Raw genomic sequence first — 20760 nt, forward strand, 5'->3', positions numbered from 1 at the left:
ATTTACTTAAGAGGAGGAGTTTAGAAAATGCTTCTCTCCTGCAGCAATATTTTACAGGTAAGCACTGAAGCATGTTCTTTTAGAAATTACACTATGAAAACAAACACTTGACAAGAAGGATTCACTTGTGACTTAATGTTTATAATGTTGCAAAGCATTGTAGTATTTCTGAGGATTAGAATTTTTTTAGAAACCAACAAAGGGCAACCAAAGAAGAAAAAGGTAAATGAGTCAACTACCGTATATTCTCGAGTTATAGTCAAATTTGTTTGACTACTTGTTAAGATTAAATTTATGAGGTCAATTATTACATGGATATTACTTTCAAGGGGCTGAAATTCATGCCCGTCAAAATCCATACCCTATCATTAGCAGAAGACCAATTCATCTCTAAACGAATAAAAAAAAACAAAATATGGCAATTCTGAAAACACAACAGCCAGTGGACGAGAAGACTGGGAGCGAAGCGGAACAATCGGCAGACTGGAAAGCTGGAGCGGGACGTGACAGCCGGCACACTGACTCATAAACGTTGTTTGTTAACTGTGAAGAACTAGGGTCGACTTCTACACGAGATATATAGAAACTTCCAGGTCATTTGGCCCAAAATAGGGGGTCAGGTTTTTACATGAGATCGAATATTAATCGAGTATATATGGCAATTAGGAATATAAAGCTTGATTATTAGTGCTGTTTACAAGTATGTAATAATTAGTAGCTAAAGTAAACATTCATCCCATGGAGGTATGGACAGAAGAAGGGGAAATGAGAAAATGCCAGAGATGTTGCACAGATGTCTTGTTCATTTTTACAGTTGATGTATACAAAGTGCATGTCATTATTAGAGTACAACCAAGTAGTACAACTAAGAAGATTGAGGAACTTGAGTTAATTAATATCAGTGAAAAGGATTTGGAGAAACTTAAGGTACTAAAAGCCAATGCAAGTTTAAGACCTAAAGGTCTGAATTCTGGTATTCTAAAATACATTGTTGGAGATAATAGATGCAATATTGATTTTCCAAAGCTGCCTAGATTTCAGAATAGTTCCAGTTGATTAGAAGTTAACAAATGTAAAACCAGTATTCAAGAGGGAGGGAGAGAGAAAATAGGGAATTGCAGACAAGTTAGCTCATGATGCAGATTGTGATTTACACAAGACCATAAGGTTAGATGCAGAATTAGGCCATTGAGTCTGCACTGACATTCAATCATGACTAATATATTTCTCAATCTTATTCTCCTGACTTCTCCCCACAATCTTTGATCCCTCAAGAACCTACCTATCTTTGTCTTAAAGACATTCAGTGACTTGGCCTCCACAGCCTTCTGTGGTAATGGGTTTCACAGATTCATTATCCTCTGGCTGAAGAAATTCTTTCACTCAGTTCTAGACGATCATCCCTTCACTCTGAGGCTGTCCATTTGGGTTCTCGTCCTACTAGTGGAAACATCTTCACTATGTCCACTCTATCCAGGCCTTTCAGTATTCTGTAAGTTTCAGTTAGATCCCCCTTCATCCTTCTAAACTCTAATGAGTACAAACCCAGAGTCCTTCACTTGTCCTTTGACAAACACTTCATCCCCAGGACCATTCTTGTAAACTTCCACTGGACCCCCTCCGAGGCCAATACTTCTCACAATATTCCAAATGCAGTCTGAATTGACCAGAGCCTCATACAGCCTCAGCAGTACATCCCTGCTCTTGTATTCTAGCCCTCAATGAATGCTAACATTGTATTTGCCTTCCTAACTGCTACCTGCACCTGCTTGTTAATTTTAAGATAATTCTCAACTAGGACTCCCAAGTCCCTTTGTGCTTCAGATTTCCAAAGCCCTTCCCCATTTAGAAAATAGTCTATGCATCTATTCTTCCTACCAAATGCATAATCTCACACTTTCCCACATTGTAATCCATTTGCCATTTCTTTGCCCACTGGCCTAATCTGTCCAAGTCCATCTGCAGCCTCCCCACCTCCTTAACAGTACCTTGTTCTCCACCTGCACACTTGGTAACAATGTCTTCATCCAGATTGTTAATGTGTAGTGAATAGTTGTGGTCATGACACTGACCCGTGTTGAACTCCTCTAGCCACTGACTGCCATCCTGAAAAAGCGTGCCTCATTACAGCTCACCGAATCCAGAATTGCTTGTTCCGTGGTGGGCTCTACCACTTGCTGTTCCAAGAAACCATATTGTATACATTTCACAAATTTCTTTTCTTGGGATTCACTATCAAACAGATCTTCCCAGACAACCACATATTAAAGTCCCCTATGATTAGAGAGCCTTCCTACATGCTCTTTCTATCTTATTTCTTGCCCCTCTTCCTGCTTACTGCAAGGAGGTCTGTACTGAACTCCTATCACAAGGTTTTTCGCTATCCAGTTTCTTAACTTTTCCCACATAGATTCGATGTCTTCTTAGCCCATATCATTTCTTGATATTCATTTCATTTCTTTTTTTTAAACTAACAAGGTAACCCCACCTTCTCTTTCAATAGGATGTGTATCCATTTCTTTCCCAGCTCTGATTCCCTTGCAGTCACATCTATGATGCCCACGACTTGGTATCTGCTTTCAGATGATTAAATGGTAAATGTCCCTCAGTCAGCTGAGTCAGCTATTTTATTAATCTTTTAACTAGACTGCTGAAATTTAAAATGTAGAAAGACAAGGAAGATTGACTTCTTCTATTCCTAATGTCCCTGAACTATATACTCACTTGGACTATGTCTCACTCTGGATGTGAACTCTCCTTTCTGAGTGTGCGTAACTTACTGGTATATATTTCTTGTTACAAGTTTTGGATCTTGGATTCTGGGTCAATGGGAGACATGGATTTTTCTATGTCTGAAGTTAATAATTAACCTTTAAGTATGTCTGTGAACATGTTGGCTTCTTTTAACCCTGATGCACCTTTGGAATTAGTGGATTTTTGAGTGTTTTGGTAGAGTTTTATGACCAAACAAACCTAACATCCAGTTTGGAAGGTTAGGAGAGGGTTGTTAAACTAAAGGTCATAGCTGAGAAAGAGAAATGTTTTCTTTTTAGTTTTACTTTGAGTAGTCCTGTGAATTCATGGATGAAGATAGTTGCATAGACCACCACTCCTGAGAAAGGATCGATATTGTGAAACTAGATAACCTTGGAGAAAAGAGTTAAGGTTAGTCTGGGGCTAGACGTATTAGGGTAAAAACCCTGCAGGAGTTACATAAAGCTGAATGTGTTAAGGTCTAGTGTTTCATTTTAGCTCCAGGAAGACACTATCTGCGACTCCAGTCAATAAGTTAAAGTCACGTGATTTAAACTTAGCGAGATGTCAGAGATAGTAATTGATGTGAGTACTGTATAAGGGGTACTTTAGGGTACTATAGAAAGGATGTGTTTTGGGCCCTCTGCAAAAGCTGATTTTCTTTTCAATTTATGAAGGAATGATTTCAGATTAATTGAGTAATACTTTTGCTGTGCATTTAAAACTCCTTGTTAAAGGTAATATGTTTTATTCTATTTTATTTTCATTCCTGCAAATATAAATCTGCAAGTGCAAATTCACCCCATAGACTTATATATATGTGTGTGTGTGTGCATGCTTGTGCGTGTGTGTGTGTGCGCGCACACGTGTGTGATGGAGTATATGCCTGTGAGAGAGTGTAGGGGGTGCGTGAGTCTGAGACGTATTCACACGCACACCTATCAATTCCTACTTTGGAAATGGAACCAAGAGAAAATGAGAACTGCAGATGCTGGAGGTCAGAGTCGAAAAGTGTGGTGCTGGAAAAGCACAGCCAGTCAGGCAGTATCCGAGGAGCAGGAGAGTTGACTTTTCGAGCATAAGCTCTTCACCCTGGTGAAGGGCTTATGCTCAAAACATCGTCTCTCCTGCTCCTCAGATGCTGCCTGACTGGCTGTGCTTTTCCAGCACTACACTTTTCGATTTGGAAATAGAACTGGTCTGACTCAAGATTGGGATTCAGACAGACTCTAACCTCACACCTTTAATGCATTGTCGGAGCTGAGATGTCACTTTTTTTTATAAAATATTAAGTTATCTCAGGAATGTGACTTGAAAGACATTCTGGGATTTACAAATTAATGAATCTAAACCTGCAACCTCATTCCAAGTAATTAAAGACTTAACAGCAATCTAGGTTTGTTCAATACCTTTCATCAGTTGTATGACATTTGATCTTTTACTGTAAATTCTATGTCCTATGATCCTGCCCCAATACCTATCTGACAAAGGAGCAGTACTCTGAAAGCTTGTACTTCTAAATAAACCTTTTGGACTACAACCTGGTGTTGTATGATTTTTAACTCAAACTTTGAAGACAATAATTAGAGCTTAATGTCAAGAAAGTCCAATTGATTGAGATAAGGGAATTCCTTTGTTACTATTTGCCCTTAGGGATGCTATATGAGCAGAGGAACAGGAGTAGGTGATTAGCTCCTTGACCCTGCTCCGCTATTCAATAAGATCAAGGCAGATTTGTGGCTTAACTTCATTTGCCTGCTTTGGGCTCATAGAACCTTGATACCCTTGCTCAATAGAAATTTGTCTATCTCCGATTTAAATTTAACAATTGAATAGCATTGACTACCATTTGAGGAAGAGAGTTCTAAGCCTCCACTATTCTTTGCATGCAGAAGTGCTAACAGCTGACCTGAATGACCTGGCCCTAATTCTTAGACTATGCCCCATAGTTCTCAATCTTCAACCAGCAGAAATAGTTTTTTACCCTGTCTTTTCCTGTTAATATCCTGAAGACCTCGGTTAGATCACACTTTAACCTTCTAAATTCTAGAGAATTTAGGATTTAGTCCATTCGAACAAATATATTGACATCAAGTAAGAGAACTATTTAAATTAATTAAATAAAAGTTAATTAACCAAAGCAAAGTGTTCAATCTATGTCCTAAATTTCCAAGAGAAATTAACTAACGTATGGGAGTTGGCTCAGAAATAATTGAAATAAACAATGAAAACTAGAGCAGACAGAGGCTAAAGTTTGAATTTTTGTGGAAGCGGGCATAGTGTTAATGTTGTGGCCTGTCTCTGGGAACCATTAAAAGCAAGGTTTACTGGACCTTATCAAATCAAGAAGAAATTCAGTGATGTAAATTTATGTAGTGAGTTCCCAGACAGGAGAATAAATCAGCAAGTGCACCATATTAACCTATTGAAATGATGTGTGTGATACAAAAACAGAAATTGATGGAGAAAGTCAACAGGTTTGGCAGCATCTGTAGAGAGAAAGCAGAGATAATGTTTTGAGTCCAGTGGCCCTTCTGCTTTTCTATTTTTACTAAGTAAATAACTAAGGGCCAGAGACTGATCCTTCTGGCATTTCACTGGTTGCAGTTTACTAATATGAAAATACTTCACTTATTCCTACTCTCTGCTGCCTGTTTCTTAACCAATCTTCCATTTATGTCGATAAATTAACCCCAACCCCATATCAGCTTTTTTAATGGTTTGAATGGTTTATGGTAATCCAAGTATATTATATCTGCTAGCTCCTTTACCTACCTGTTACATCGTCAAAAAACACTAACTCTTCTATTTCATTCTTCAGTTATTTACAATCCAGATTTACAATCCAGATTTGTTAAAGGAATTGAGAGTAACATTTGCTGGTGATACAAAGCTAGGTAAGAATGTAAGCTATTTGGAGGACGTAGAGATGCTGAAAAGAGATGCAGATATCTTAAAGACAAGATAACAATGTCAGATAGTAAGAGGTTATTCACTTGGGTAGTAAAAATAGAAAAGCAGAATTTTTAAAGAGGTGTGAAACTGTAGAGCCTTTTGTGTACTCACAGAAGAGATGTAAAGTCAGTAGGTAGGTGCATCAAGCAAACAAAGGCAGATAGCAAAGTGCAATTTATTGTAAGCAAATTGGAGTACAACAATAAGGACGTCATACTATGTTGTATTTAGGACTTTGGTGAGACCATATCTAAAGTACTGTGTGCAGTTTAGGTTTCCATATTTAAATAATAGACATGCATTGAAGGCAACAAAGATTCACTACTTTGGTTCCTAGAATGAAAGGACTGTGCTATATTGAAAGATCAATTTGCTGTCTGAAGTTTAGAAGAAAGCTGGTGTTATTGAAAAGTACAACATTGTGATAAGGTTCAACAGAGTAGACAGTAAGCAGCTGTTTCCTGTGCCTTAGAATTTAGAATAAGGATAAGAAGCCACTATTTTAGGATGGTGGTGAAAAATGTTTTCAGTCTAAATGTGAATCTATGGTATTGTCTATCCCAGACAGTGTGGATGTTCTACCATGGAGTGAGAGAGTTTATTTGGTTTCTCGGGGAGTTAAGGGATACGGGGGCATTGTGTTGAAGTTGAAAGATCATTCATGATTGTACTAGATGGTGGAGGAGGCCCCAGAGGCTGGATGGACCATAGCTGCTCTCCTATTTCTTATGTTTCTTTGTAGCTCAGTCAATGCACAAAGGAAATAATTGTGCATTTCCATGGAGCTTTATCTGTTGACTGTCCCATCAGTGCCCTGATTTATGTTCTCTGCAGCAGAGCACCTGTGCAACCTTGTTGTCCAGAAAACTTGGTAACTACATTACCATTTACCCTTTTTCTAGCTGCAGGTCACATAATGCCCTGTGACTCAACACATGCAGATCTCACCTCTACACTACTCAGTCTAAAGTATGCACAGTGGCAGTACACTATCTGAGGTCTTGTCTGTGAACGTCAGATTGAGTTACAGTGTTTTATCATTGTCTGTCTTGTTCTAATGGCACTTTATTATATTGTACCACTGCATGAACAAGGTAGCAGTTCTTGGATAGCTGAAAGGAGAAGGGCACAAGAATAGGGTTGTAGTAAGGCACAGTGGGTATGGGAAGCCCACCTCACAACCTCAGTCATAGCAATGCCAAATTGGGAAACCACTGTCTCTTTCATCAAAATGAAGCCAAACAACCATGCTACCTTTATGCGTTACTTGTCCTGCAAGGAAAAACATCAGTCAATGGGTATGGTGTAATGTGTTTGAACAATGCACCTGTCTTTGTGGTTGTGTGTGTAAGCTGTGAATGTGGGTGTGAGGCTTCCAATAATACTAACTGTTTGAGGGTGAAGTGAAGCTATGAATGTGAGATATGAACATGGATGAAAATTGTTGGTTCATGAAAGATAGTGTGATGTGCTGAACAGTGTTTGGAGTTATTGTTGCAGTTGGTGGATTGTGACATTTAAAATATGCTTTCACTAGCCTTGCCCATTCATGTAAAGTACTTGAATTTGACAATGCTGTGTCAAAGGGCTATAATCCTGCACTGACCTTCTTGTCTATCTGCTGTATCTCCTACTGAGTTTGTTTGAATGGCTTCCTGGTCTGCTACAGATAGAGATACCTCTCCTGCAACCCAACTCTTGCATCAAGACCTCCAGGTTACAAGGAAAAGAACCTTGAAATCAACTCTTTTATGTTGTGTCATTCCTCTGTTTTCTCAGGAACAAGTGACTTTTGCAACCATTTGCAGCCCTTGTTCTAGGCATGTGTCTACTTCTCTGGTAAGATATTTATAGCAAGATAGTTAAGGTATACTTTTATAGAAGTACTAATTTTCTACTTTTATTACAGGAAAAGAGGTTGTCCGTGAGGTGACCAAGTCAGAATCCATCACTGATACAACTGACCTTGCATTGCCTCCTGAAATGCCAATTGTGATTGATCGGCATGCATTAAAAGATATTCTAGGAGCCCCCATCTATGAAATGGAGGTAAAATTGAATTTAAAGTTTTATTACTTCAGCAAGTGTGAAATGGATCTAAAGCAAGTAACTAGCAAGATGTGTATTGTAGAAAATCAGCAACCAATGTTCATGCATATTATTTACACTTGTTTATACTTTTCAAAAATATATTCTTTAACAAGCTCTGTCACATTTATCGCACGTCGCTAATTGTTTTTAAACGAGTGGCTTGATAGGCCATCTAAAAGGGTGGTTAAGCGTCCTCCACATTGCCGTGGGTTACAAGTCACAAGAGGGGTAAACCAGGTAAAGATGGGAGATTGCTATTGAACCAGATGTATTTTTATTATGATTGATGACAGTAATAGTGACCATGAAACTGAGACTTCACTTTCAATTCCAGATTTTGTTTATTATATGAATTTAAATTCCACCGTCAGCCTTGGTGATATTTGAATTTCATCTCTTCAGAGTATTAACTTGGGCCACAAGATTACGGGCCCAGTAACATTAAGGAGACATTAGCACCATTTATTTCAATGCTGACTAAATGAAATTGATACTGCACGTGTACGCTGTTGATAAAGCTTTTTTTTTGGCTCTGATAATCCTCATCTCCAACAGTATTGCATTCAGACTTGGTGCTGCAGCTCATGAGCCCAATGATGTAGTGTGCATAACTGTCCTGCACACACTGATGTTAAATACTTCAGAATCGAATATTTCTGATGCATTTTAACAGAAACATCAGAGAACAGTCCTGTTAAATTGATTCCGGTTATATTTTTGACGTTGAGAAATTTGGAATTTAGTTAACTCTGTAGACTCTTTCCCAGAAGGACTAAAATCAAAACAGTTCAAAATCCATCTGCTGTTTTCATTACATATTATTCAACTTAATTTCCACTCTTGTGTCTTAATGTCCCGTAATCATTTGCCCTTGAGAAGATAGTTATGAGCTGCTTTCTTGAACTTCTGTAGTCAATTGGGTAAAAGTCAGGGGAGTACAGAGGAATCTCGATTATCTGAATACCAATTATCCGAAAATCGGATTATCCGAAGGAGATCTCCAGATCCCGATGGAAACATTACATCAAAAACGTGTTTCCAACAGTGATCGCGTCTTTTGTTTACAGTGATTAAACAGTCACCGTTGCCAAATGACTGACTGCCCGCCTTCTCCCCACACTTTCCCTGGAGTTCTACACAGGGTGTACCCTGAACCGCTCTTCCCCACATAATCTCTCCAACATTGTCCTGTACAAGGCAAAGGTGGAACCTGTCAAAAGGTTGCAGTAAAAAGTTGTGTGTGTGGCTGTGGCTGCGGCTGCGCGTGTGCTATTTGGAGACTTAACCCACAAAGGCAGCAGCAGTCTTCTTGTTGGTGTCCAGTCCAGCTGCCCTGGAGAGGAGGTGGTGTTGCATGAGGTTAGAGGGCAGGAGGGCGGTGTTGCATGGAGTTGGGGAGAGGGGGGTGGTGTTACATGGAGTTGGAGGTGGGAGGGGCAGTGTTACAGAGTTGGGGACGGGAGGCGGAACTGCATGGGGCTGGGGGGGCGGTTTTGCATTGGGTCGGGCCTCGCGCGCTGTGTCCTGCTGCAGTCTCTTGAACAAGGAGCAGACTTCAAAAACTCTGAGCACCTGAGGAAAGGCATTTAATCGATTAACCAAATAATCGATTATCCAAACGAAATAGTGTCCGCCCATCACGTTCGGATAATCGAGGTTCCCCTGTAGTTTGAATTGTGTCTTGTTGAAGATGGTCATTGTGATGCAAATGTTACTTGTCACTTGTCAGCCCAAGTCTGGATATTGTCCAGGTCTTGCAGCATTTGGACACTGGCTGTTGCAGTATCTGCAGGGTAGTGAATAATGCTGAACATTGTACTATCCTCAGTGAATCTCTATACATCTGACCTTACGATGGAGAGAAGTTCATTTATGAAGATTAGTGTAGGTCATTGACGATGGTGTACCTAGGACATTACCCAAAGGAACTCCTGCAGTGAGGTCCTGGCACTAAGTTGATTGACCTTCAGCAACCAAAGTTGTCTTCCTTAGTGCCAGGTATGACTTCAAACTGCAGAGAGTTTTCAAAGTTTGTGAGAAGATTTGTAGCTTGGGTGCTCGTTGCTGTGGTTCTGTTCGCCGAGCTGGAAGTTTTTGTTGCAAACGTTTCGTTCCCTGTCTAGGTGACATCTTCAGTGCTTGGGAGCCTCCTGTGAAGCGCTTCTGTGGTGTTTCCTCCGGCAATTATAGTGGTCTGTCCCTGCCGCTTCCGGTTGTCAGATTCAGCTGTCCGCTGTAGTGGCCGGTATATTGGGTCCAGGTCAATGTGTTTGTTGATGGAGTTTGTGGATGAGTGCCATGCTTCTAGGAATTCCCTGGCTGTTCTTTGTTTGGCTTGCCCTATAATGGTAGTGTTGTCCCAGTCAAATTCATGTTGCTTGTCGTCTGCGTGTGGCTACTAGGGATAGCTGGTCGTGTCGTGACTCATAGAGATGTACAGCACAGAAATAGACTCATCAGTCCAACTCATCCATGCCCACCAGATGTCGTAAATAAATCTAGTCCCATTTGTCAGCACTTGGCCCATATCCCTGTAAACCTTTCCTACTCCTATACCCATCTAGCTGCTTTTTAAATGTTGCAATTGTACCAGCCTCCACCACTTCCTTTGGTAGCTCATTCCATGCACACACCATCCTCTGCATAAAGACATTGATCCTTATATCACTTTTACATCTTTCCCTTGTCGAAATCCCATTCACTGTGAATCTTTTATGCTAAGCATGCTATGACCAGATTATTGGCACATCGGAGAACTGCTCCAACTTGGTGCGAATGGCAGAAGTAGCCTGAAGTCACAATTTCTGTTCATAAAGCCAGAATTTCCTATTTCCATGATGATGAGAGTGCCGTTCGGACTTGGGCATCGTACTTGCATGATTTCCAGAGGCAGTTGCCTCTTGAATGGTCAGCTGTCTCTATTTAAGAACCATTTTGGCAAACCTGCTGCATCAGATTACATTTTGATGTGCAGGGCAGAAACCTTTGGAGAAGGAGTAATATTTAGCTTGCTTTGGTGAATGTTAATTGCAGAGAAGTTGTTTTTGTTTACAATCGTGGACACTTGTGAATACTAGGTGAGTTGGCATAATATGTGATGGGGAATGGGTGGGTGGAAGTAGGCATTAATTGAGGGTACCATGTGAGGGCGTGGAAGTTGGATAAAGGGACAAATGGTTGTGTTAGCATTCGGGTTAGGAACTGTGCAACTGTGCAGAGGACCATAGAGGACATGAGTTGGTATTAATCAGGCATGGCAGTCTTGGGGTTGTAGGCTGGAGGCATGTTTTATATTTTGTTCTTTTATTTTAATTCTTGGGCACAATTAGCTGCCTCAGCTCTTTCCAGATTGCCTCGCCCAAATTTCTATCCAACCTCCCACATCCAGCCTGAAAATAGATAGTCTGAGCTTTTAAATATTGGGTTCATGGAGCTGGGAAATTGTCCACCTCTGCAACCCTGACCTGAGAATTAAAATTGGAGCTCATGTTCTGTAACAGTTTCTATTAAAGATTTAAATTTAACCTCTAAAGTTCTAATGAACATATGTTAATGTATAATGTAAACCATTATGGTAGATGAGGCAGGTTTCTTGGGTGAATGATTATTTGTTTAACTCCTCAACATTGGTAATTAGTTCATACCTGTTCACAGAATGATTCTGTACCTTTGTATCACGCAATTCCCTAGAATCCTCATCTAGCTGTTTTATTTAAAAATAGGCACAAAAGCGTTGATGAATAGAATGGCTTTTCAGGCACTTCTACTTAAGAAATCAAATGATTCAAACTGAAAATTCATTTATTAAAAAAAATGATTTCTAATTGACTCAGGATACATTTGGCTCTGTCTAAGTTTATCTAGCTGGTTCAAAATGACTTTTGTTTCGCTGGCACTCAACCCAAAGTGGCTCCATGGAGGAAGGCTATCTGATCCTACAGATGTCCCATATCAGTTCCTGCTTGATATTCAAAATTTCCACATTACAGCACGGATCATTAAATAATGATCTCAGCTGATATTCTTATTTTTCTCTTGCTTTCCCAAGGCACACTAAAAAAATTGTAACATCCTTACCATAATCTCAGCAGTACCGATCAGGGAACAGTCCTGACAATTTCTAGCCTGCATGGCACTATTCCATACAAGGATCAGAAGCATCAGAAGGCTACTTATACATGGTTTTAGAATGCTTTCTGGAAATAAGGATTTTGATTTATAAAACTTTGAATATGTTCCTTTTTTGTTAAACAGGTATCTCAACGCCTGAGCCAGCCTGGTGTGGCAATAGGCTTAGCTTGGACACCATTAGGTGGTGAGATTATGTTTGTGGAAGCAAGCCGAATGGAAGGAGAGGGTCAGTTGACTCTAACAGGACAATTAGGGGATGTTATGAAGGAATCAGCCCATCTTGCAATAAGTTGGCTGCGCAGCAATGCAAAGAAATATCACTTAACAAATGGTATGTAAAATGTATTGTAATGAGGATAACTACTATGTAATAATTTCAATAGTGTCTGTTGAAAACTAAAACCTTAACCCATGAAACATTCATTTTATAATTCTGGAAGAGACAAAATAAATCTCCTCTAATTAAGGAGCACAGTATTGTGGCTTGAAGAGCAAACCAGAGAGTGGGAATTCTGTGGTGAATAACCTGCCAAAGCCTGTCCACCATCCACAAGGAACAAATCAGGAGTGGATTGGAATGTGCTCCACTTGAAGGGCATGGATAGGGTAAATAGACAAAGTCGTTTCCACAGGGCGGGCAAGTCGAAAACTAAAGGGCATATTTTTAAGGTGAGAGGGGAAAGATTTAAAAGGGACATATGGGGGATCTTTTTCACATAGAGGGTAGTCCGTCTATGGAATGAGCTACCAGATGACATGATGACGCTGGTACAATTACAATATTTAAAAGACATCAGGATGGATATATGAATAAGAAGAGTTGAGAGGGATATGGGCCAAATGCTGGCGAATGGGACTAGATTAATTTAGGATATGTAGTCGCCATGGATGAGTTGGACCAAAAGGTCTGTTTCCGTGCTGTACATCTCTATGATTGGAGGAGTACAGCACCAACAACATTCAAGGAGCTCAGTGCCACCCAGGACAGCTCAAACTTCAACATTCATTCTCTCCACTTTTGACAGTCAGTGGCAGTGATTTGCATCATCTATAAGATGCACTGTAGCAACTAACAATGCCTTTTTTGATAACATCTACCAAGACTGTGACCTCCATTATCTGGAAGGACAAAGGCAGATGATGCATTGAAACACACCACTTGGAAGTTCCCTCAAAGCCAAATAGCATCCGTACTTGGAATTGTGTTGCTGTTCATTCACTGTCACTGGATCAATATTTTGGAACTCTCTTCTGAACAGCTCTGTACCTATGGATGGACTTCAGTGGTTGAAGGAGGTGGCTCAGCAGCACCTCCTCGAGGGCAATTCAGGGTAGATGGCAATGATCCAGACCAATGAAAGAATATAAGCAAACACGGGAATTTATGATTCTTCAAAGTTTACCAGCAATATTTAGCATTCAGAGACTTACTAGTATATTACTTTGGCATAAAAAGAAGTGCCTCAGTTATCGAATTGACCCAGTCTAACCTGGATGAACTCTCTTCTGAACAGCTCTGTACATGTACCTACGGATGGACTTCAGTGGTTGAAGGAGGTGGCTCATCAACACCGAGAAGATACCTAGATCTTGTACATTTTTCTAGCAAGCAAATTTCTCCAGTTTTTAATTACAATGTATGCACACATACATGCTAAAAGTATTTCATTTGTAACAGCTAATCAGGATTATAGGTAGTGCTATTCACCAAGAATCCAGTCTTAAACTAAATAAACTCAAGTTCAAGGCACACCATCATTAACTAGTGGGGATACCAAAAAAAATGCTTGGATATTACGGAAGTACACTCAATTCCACATGCTTATGACCAACAAAATTAAAGATACAATTGATTTTTACAGCTGTGATTAACTTCTCATCCAGTATGGTTTTTGCTTGGTATCATTTATTTTTGTTACATTCCATTTGATCTTTGCATTACAGAATGTGGAGTCAGTTTATTTTTAGAAACTTTATTTTCTTATCATTTTCTTAATGTCAAGAGAAAAGTACTGACTATTACATTTTAAATAAAAGGTTTGTTTTAAATTAACATTTCTTCAGATGAAAACATCCGATAATTAATGCTGAGAGATTTAGGAGGACAATTAGCAGATTCCTCTTGTAGCAGAGTTGTTTCCTTCAATCTTTGACAATCACATGATTAATTGAGTAGAATTTTGATTTCTTTTGAAGAATATAACAATATTCTTATGCTCTGCTCCAAGCTACGAAGAAAATGAAAGAAACATAGAAAATAGTTGCAAGAGACTGCAACACCATTTGGCCTCACCAGCCTATTTTGATTTTCACTGTGAGCACTATAGATCCTCTATCTCAATGCCATACACTTATCATAGAACCAGTCCAGTCCTGTCAGAATTTTATGTGTTTCAGTTAGATTCCATTTCATTCTTCTAAACTAACTTGACCACAATCAATCTGTGATGTGGAGGTGCCAGTGCTGGACTGGGGTGGACAAAGTTAAAAATCACACAACACTAGGTTATAGTCGATAAACCTGTTGGACTGTAACCTGCTGTTGTGTGATTTTTAATCCAATCAATCTGGTGAGCCTGTACTGAACTCCCTTTATGGCAAGTAAACTTTTCTAAGCAAAACTATACACAATACTCCAGATGTGGTTTTGACAATGTCTTTTACAGCTGCAGCAGACGTCCTTGCTCCTGTACTCAAATCCTCTTGCATTGAAGGCCAACATACCATTTGCCTTCCTAAATGCTTACAGTACCTGGATGCTTGCTTTCAGAGAGTGGTGTAGAAGGTCTCCCAGATCTCTCTGTACATCAACAGTTCCCAATTTATCACCATTTAAATAATAGTCCACCATTTTGTTTTTCTTGTACAAGTGGATAACTTCATGGTTGCTCAAGCACTGATCCCAGTGGTATTCCACCAGTCATTGCCCTCCACTCTAGAAAAGACCCTTTTATTTCTACTCTCTTCCTGTCGGCCCTTCATTTCTCAATCCATGCCAGTGTTTTATCCCATAAACCCTTACGCGGGCTTTATCAAAAGCTTTCTGAAAATTCCAATATATTATACCCACTATTTTCAAACTTACTAGTTTGTCAAACATGATTTCCCTTTCATAAATCTATGTGGGCTTTTCTAGTTGCATTGATAGTTTCTAAATTTCCTGTTATTGTATCCTTTATAATAAACTCTAGCATTTTATCTACCACTGATATTATACTAATTGCTCTCCAATTCCCTTTTTCTCTCCCTTTTTAAAAATTCTGCAGTTACATTTACCATCCTCCAATTTGCCAAGACTGATTCAGAATCTACAGAATTTGGGAAGATGGCAATCATTCAGTTTCTATGGCCATATTCTTTAGAAGGTTTAGATTTTTAGCTTTCACTCCTATTCATTTTCAAAGCACATTTTTGTTTACTAAAACCAATTTCATTAAATTCTTCCTGTTCATTAGATCCTTTCTTCCCTATCGTTTCTATGAAGACAGAACTAAAGTAGTTATTTAATTGCTCTGCCATTTCTTTGTTCTCCAATATCAATTCTCTCGTATCAGAATATAAGAGGCCTGTATTTGTCTTCCCTAGTCTTGTTCTTTTCACACACACACACACACACGAACTTTTACAGTCTTTTTTGTTCCGTGCACGTTTACTCACATACTCTCTTGGTTGAATTCTAAAGTGGAGGAACTTAAATTTATGTACCTCTTTCAATGAAATGGTTGTGAAGTTACTATATTATTATGGCAGCCAATTAGTGAACAGAAAAGAGCACAGACAACAAGATAACGACCAGATTCATTTTAGCCAGGTTGATTGAATCTTTGAAGGTTCATTTAATTATGTGAGTTTTACTTGAGTAGTTGATTTTCCCATAAGATAAAATGCTGTACTGAGATTTGTCACACTGTTTCCAAGGGTCCCAATCAGAGACGTATGGAGGCAGTGGCTATGTGATAATGTCCGATATGAAAATAATTTTCCAATAATGTGCAAAAATATATTGTAAAAAACCAATGGTTTAATATGGAAATAGTGTATTTGTAGTTACAACAATGGATATTTTTCTTTTCCCCCGTTTAGCTGCTGGTAGTTTTGATCTCCTTGACAACACAGATATACATCTACATTTTCCAGCTGGAGCTGTTACAAAAGATGGACCATCTGCTGGGGTCACTATAGTAACCTGCCTTGCCTCTTTGTTTAGTGGGCATTTGGTGCGTTCTGATGTAGCAATGACAGGTGAAATAACACTGCGAGGCCTTGTTCTGCCAGTAAGTATTTAAATTTCTGAAGAACATTACTCTTAACTCTCATTCACATTATATCATGCACAATATCAAGAAACTTTGCCCAGTTTTTACTTCATAAACTATATAACCTTTAAGAAATGCAGAGATTCATTTTTCTTTATTCAAATATTAACCATCTCATTAATTAAATTCTTCTTTGTTCCGATTCAATCTCTCTTTAAAATTGCAGTTTTCTTTATCTCTTGAATGTGTATTGTGTTAAAAGCTGTTAGGGGAAGTTAGTCTTCAATCAAATTATACCATTTGAATTTTTCTGACCAAAGAATATTTCAGAATTGTTTCTTTGTTTTTATTGAAGTATTTACTGAATGTGCACTCTAGCAACATTTTGCCCATTAATGAAATCTCCCACCTGGCAATATTCATCACCATCTGATGTGCCAAACTACCATGATGGTAGTGTGGCTCTTATTACATCTAAATCCTGGTACCTCCTTGGAATTCCATCTTTCCCTATTCTCCTGCACAACAACGCCACCCTCCCCATTCCCATTGAATATAATCTTCCTAAGCTCCAGTCAAAATTTCTGACTAGAATATCCTCCCTTAGTCACTGCTATTTCTTGCTCCTCATTTTAGTGATTGCAGTCTCCATTTCAACTCGCATCTTCCTCCTAATGATCTAATGTCACTTATCATCTTTCAAACGCTCCCTCCTTATAAACTCTCCTGCCGGTGTTCACAGCTGTCTCTCAGCCTTGCCAACTTATGAGGCCTCTGTACTCTTATCATTTTCTTGTATTCCTCAGAGCCCCTACCAACCCCACTTTTCTCTATGTCTGACCCTGGAATAAACTCTCCCTTAGGTTATGTACAACAGCATCTGTTTAACCTTTTATTCTCTATTCAAAATGCTACTTCAGCAGCTGTGAATCTGCATTTAATACAAAGAACAGAAAGAAAAGAGTCAAGGGAAGCACGGTGAGGTAAAATGTCATGGCATCAGCTGTTAGCTTGTGTGAAAAGATAGGCATCTGTTTGACTTGCTGGTTGGAGTTACCACATTTTGATCTGTGCCTTTGGAAAATCACAAGCTTTGACCAGCAGTATTATTTTCCTAACAGCTTATGCTTTCTACCTAATAGAAATGTAAATTAATTTTGGGCAGTTCCTCAATTACTATGGGAAAGCACATCACTTTTGCTGAAAAGGGGTGTATCTTTTGCCATCAAATTTGAACATAAAGTCAGCATCATTGATGCTATTATTATGTACCTGTACTACACTGGAACTGGAACCAGTTGTGCAGTTGTTGTCGCTTCTCCCTCAACAGCCCATTCTTCGTTCTTTGCTGCTTTTCCCCATTTTCCATTCCTTTTGCCAACCCATTTTCCAATTCCCTCACTACTCAGTTGTTCACCCTGTTCACCATCCTGCCCATAGTTCCTTTCTCCACTCCATTCACCACCAGGCTTGCTGTGTTAATCACAATCTGCTGACAACCCCTGTGCTGTCCCCTCACTGCCCAACTTGTCACATTCTTCAGGGAATACCGCATGAGGCACTAAGGATTCTTTGAGTGCTGTTCAGTGATTTGGCAATGCATTTCAGGTCACCAGGTGACTACATTAAGTAAACTGAAAGTATGAAGCCATTACCCGAGTCCATGATATCACCAGCAGTGAAGCCATAAGCACTACACCTGCAATGACTGTAAGTGTGCCCCCTGCAATTGGGGTAGTAGCGATTGGAGCCTTTAAAAATACAGATAGCAAGATTAGTGTGTGAATATCATTGGCAAGGAATTTAATGCCCATCCTTAATTGCCTTTGAATATGGTTGTTAACTGTCACCTTGAAGTCTATGCAGTGTAACTACATTCAGTGCTATTAGGGGGAGAGTTCCAGAATTTTGAAGGTACAGAGAGAGTTCCAATTCAGGATGATGTGTACCTTGGAGAAAAACAAGTGGTATCTGCTTCTCTTGTTTTTCTCAGTGATAAAAGTCATGGATTTGGAAGGTACTGTTATAGGAGGCTTACAGAATTGCTGTAGTGCACCTTATAGATTGTAAACACTGCTGTCGCTGTCTATTGGTTGTGGAAGAAGTGAATATTTAGAATGATGGATCTGGTGCCTATCACCCTGACTGCTTTGAGCCACTGGTTTTTTGCTTTCCATGGTCATCATATTGATATTTTTACAATGGTGAGTAACCACAGATCTCAAATGTATATGGACCAGACCGGGATTACCTCTGCTCATCTAGAAGCCAGAATCTTGGCCAGTGTTGAGTACTTATATATGTCTGTATAATGAGCAGGGATGGAGTCCTTTTAAAACATTTTTATGGTAGAGGCTGTTTCGAAGGTATCTCAGAAGATCATTATGAGGTTGATAAAGTGGACCAGTTTCAGCAACACTGAAGGGTTTTGCGAATTTGATATATGTCCTAATACTGGGAATAAAAATGAGACATTACAGTTTGCAAAGTTTTCCTTCAATTTAGTCTCTAAAGATTATATTTTATCCCTAAATTGAGGTGGATGTCATTTTGTTTGACTATTTAGTTAAAGGAAAACACAGATTACAATAAGGTTCAGCATTTTCTAATTTAGGATTTAACTTCTTCAGTCAACAGCTCTGCATCTTTATCACCACTCATTGCTGGAATGTTTCTCACTGTTTAATGTGGCCATGCTGCCTCAGCATGAACATTTTCTGTGGAATCTCAGATTACCCTCCTTCATGTTATCAGCCTGTAATGGGAATAGTACCCCATCAGGCTAATTTGGTTTCTTATCCCTGAGCACCATTGTTTGTAAGACAACATGATTTATACATCGTGGGTACAGTCTGAAAAACTTCAACCAATGAGAAACATTTATTCTAAAACTTTGAACTGTATTATTAAGTCTTCTGTTGAGGAAGTGTTATTATCTGTGTTTCCCATCCAATAGTTTAAGAATAATAAGGAAATTATTTATTAAAAAGGAATTAAATAATCAATTTGTTCTTTGGAATCAACTTTACTTATAGACAGTGCTGCTGAATGTTTCTAATTCTTTTCTACTAGGTGGGTGGAATAAAGGACAAAGTTCTGGCTGCACACAGAGCTGGACTGAAGAGAGTTATTCTACCAAAACGAAATGAGAAAGACCTAGATGAAATTCCTGCCAACATGAGAGAGGATCTTGATTTTGTAACTGCATTTTGCTTAGATGATGTACTTAATGCTGCTTTTGATGGAGGATTTCCAGCTGAGTCAAGACATAGTATTTTAAATAGTAAACTCTAAAATGTTTGCTACTTACTTCTGTTTTCTTGTCGGCTCAACTTTAATGTAACAAATACAGTTTCTGAAGAAGTTACTGTACTTCTACTTTGCGATGTGTTAGAGAATGATAGAATGCAGGTTTGTACCCCCAGGTTACTGAACCGTGCTATGTTATCAAAGGAAGGTACATTCTGAAGGCAGAACACTTGTCTTGGGCAAAGAGGGAAAATTGTTTTGGGCTGTAGTATATACTTTCCAGCGGCTAAGTTTTGAACTGATTGATTGAGGCATTTTTAACAAGGAAAGGCATATAACCTAGTGAAGGAGAATAATATTAAACAAAAATTGTTATAAACCCATTAAGTCTATTTTGCTAAAATTCTTTCAAAAAAGGTTAATAATATTCCTTTTACATTGTGATGCTTATCATGCAATGAAAATGGTACAATCAATTTATTTTGAGCTTTGCCCAGTAACAATGATAATGGATCTGTTATTGAAGACTTAGAAAATTAACAAAGTAATGGTATTTAAATGTCAATGCTGATAGCTGAAATGTTGGAATAAAATATTCTGTTCTAAGATAGTTATAATTTATTTATCTTCTCCAAGCAAATTTACACTAAAGCATTTACCTAAAACACGTGTGTACGTGTGCGTGAGATGCTCTTCGTAGGGTCGGTGTGGATTCAAAGGGCCAAATGGCCTGCTTCAACACTGGAGAGATATCATGGATAAAATAGCAGGTGGCAGGAATTGCCTGGCCATGTTAAATGTGCAGAACCGCATGCCTTCTATTTGGTCCTCCCAATGCGACTCTGCTCTTGTTGGGAATGAAAAATCCAGCTCGTAACTGGAAAAATATAATTTTTGGTTTTTCACAATTTTGAAAATAGTTACTTACAGTAAGTTTCTAATTATTGCTGCTGCTGTCTCAACTGTACCATGAGGAGTAACAGATTAGAACATAGAACATTTCAGGGCAATACAGGCCCTTCGGCCCTCGATTTTGCACCGACCAGTCATACCAATCTGAAGCCCATCTAACCTACACTATTCCATGTAGTTTGGTTTCAGTGCAAAGGACTGACAAGCAACAAGAATTTTAAACATTTAAAGAAAAACTCTGAAAGAGACATTGTTGTCAGTTTCCAGTTGGATAATATTCCAATATTTGCAAATTAGATTCTTTGAACTCCAAACGTTAATTTTTTATGAATAAAGAAAGCTCTGTGAGGAGCTAACAGCAGTCCTCACTACACAGGCCTGCATTCATCAACTTACACTTGGAAATATAGCC

General features: G+C 38.9%; 1 protein-coding gene across 1 annotated transcript in view; it reads left to right on the plus strand.

Annotated features, from left to right (window-relative positions):
• The window catches only part of lonp2 (lon peptidase 2, peroxisomal), a 119936-nt gene extending 99894 nt beyond the window's left edge, over positions 1-20042 (plus strand). Inside the window, exons 12-15 of the mRNA XM_043706924.2 lie at positions 7619-7758; positions 12055-12262; positions 16015-16205; positions 19260-20042. Of these exons, the coding sequence (XP_043562859.2) occupies positions 7619-7758; positions 12055-12262; positions 16015-16205; positions 19260-19481 (761 nt within the window). The 3' untranslated portion in view covers positions 19482-20042. The remainder of the gene's footprint in view (positions 1-7618; positions 7759-12054; positions 12263-16014; positions 16206-19259) is intronic.
• Positions 20043-20760: the final 718 nt, after the last annotated feature.

The sequence above is a fragment of the Chiloscyllium plagiosum genome, unplaced genomic scaffold, assembly GCF_037043375.1.
Source record: "Chiloscyllium plagiosum isolate Xiang-an unplaced genomic scaffold, Cpla_swu_hap1 HiC_scaffold_17, whole genome shotgun sequence".
NCBI lineage: Eukaryota > Metazoa > Chordata > Chondrichthyes > Orectolobiformes > Hemiscylliidae > Chiloscyllium > Chiloscyllium plagiosum.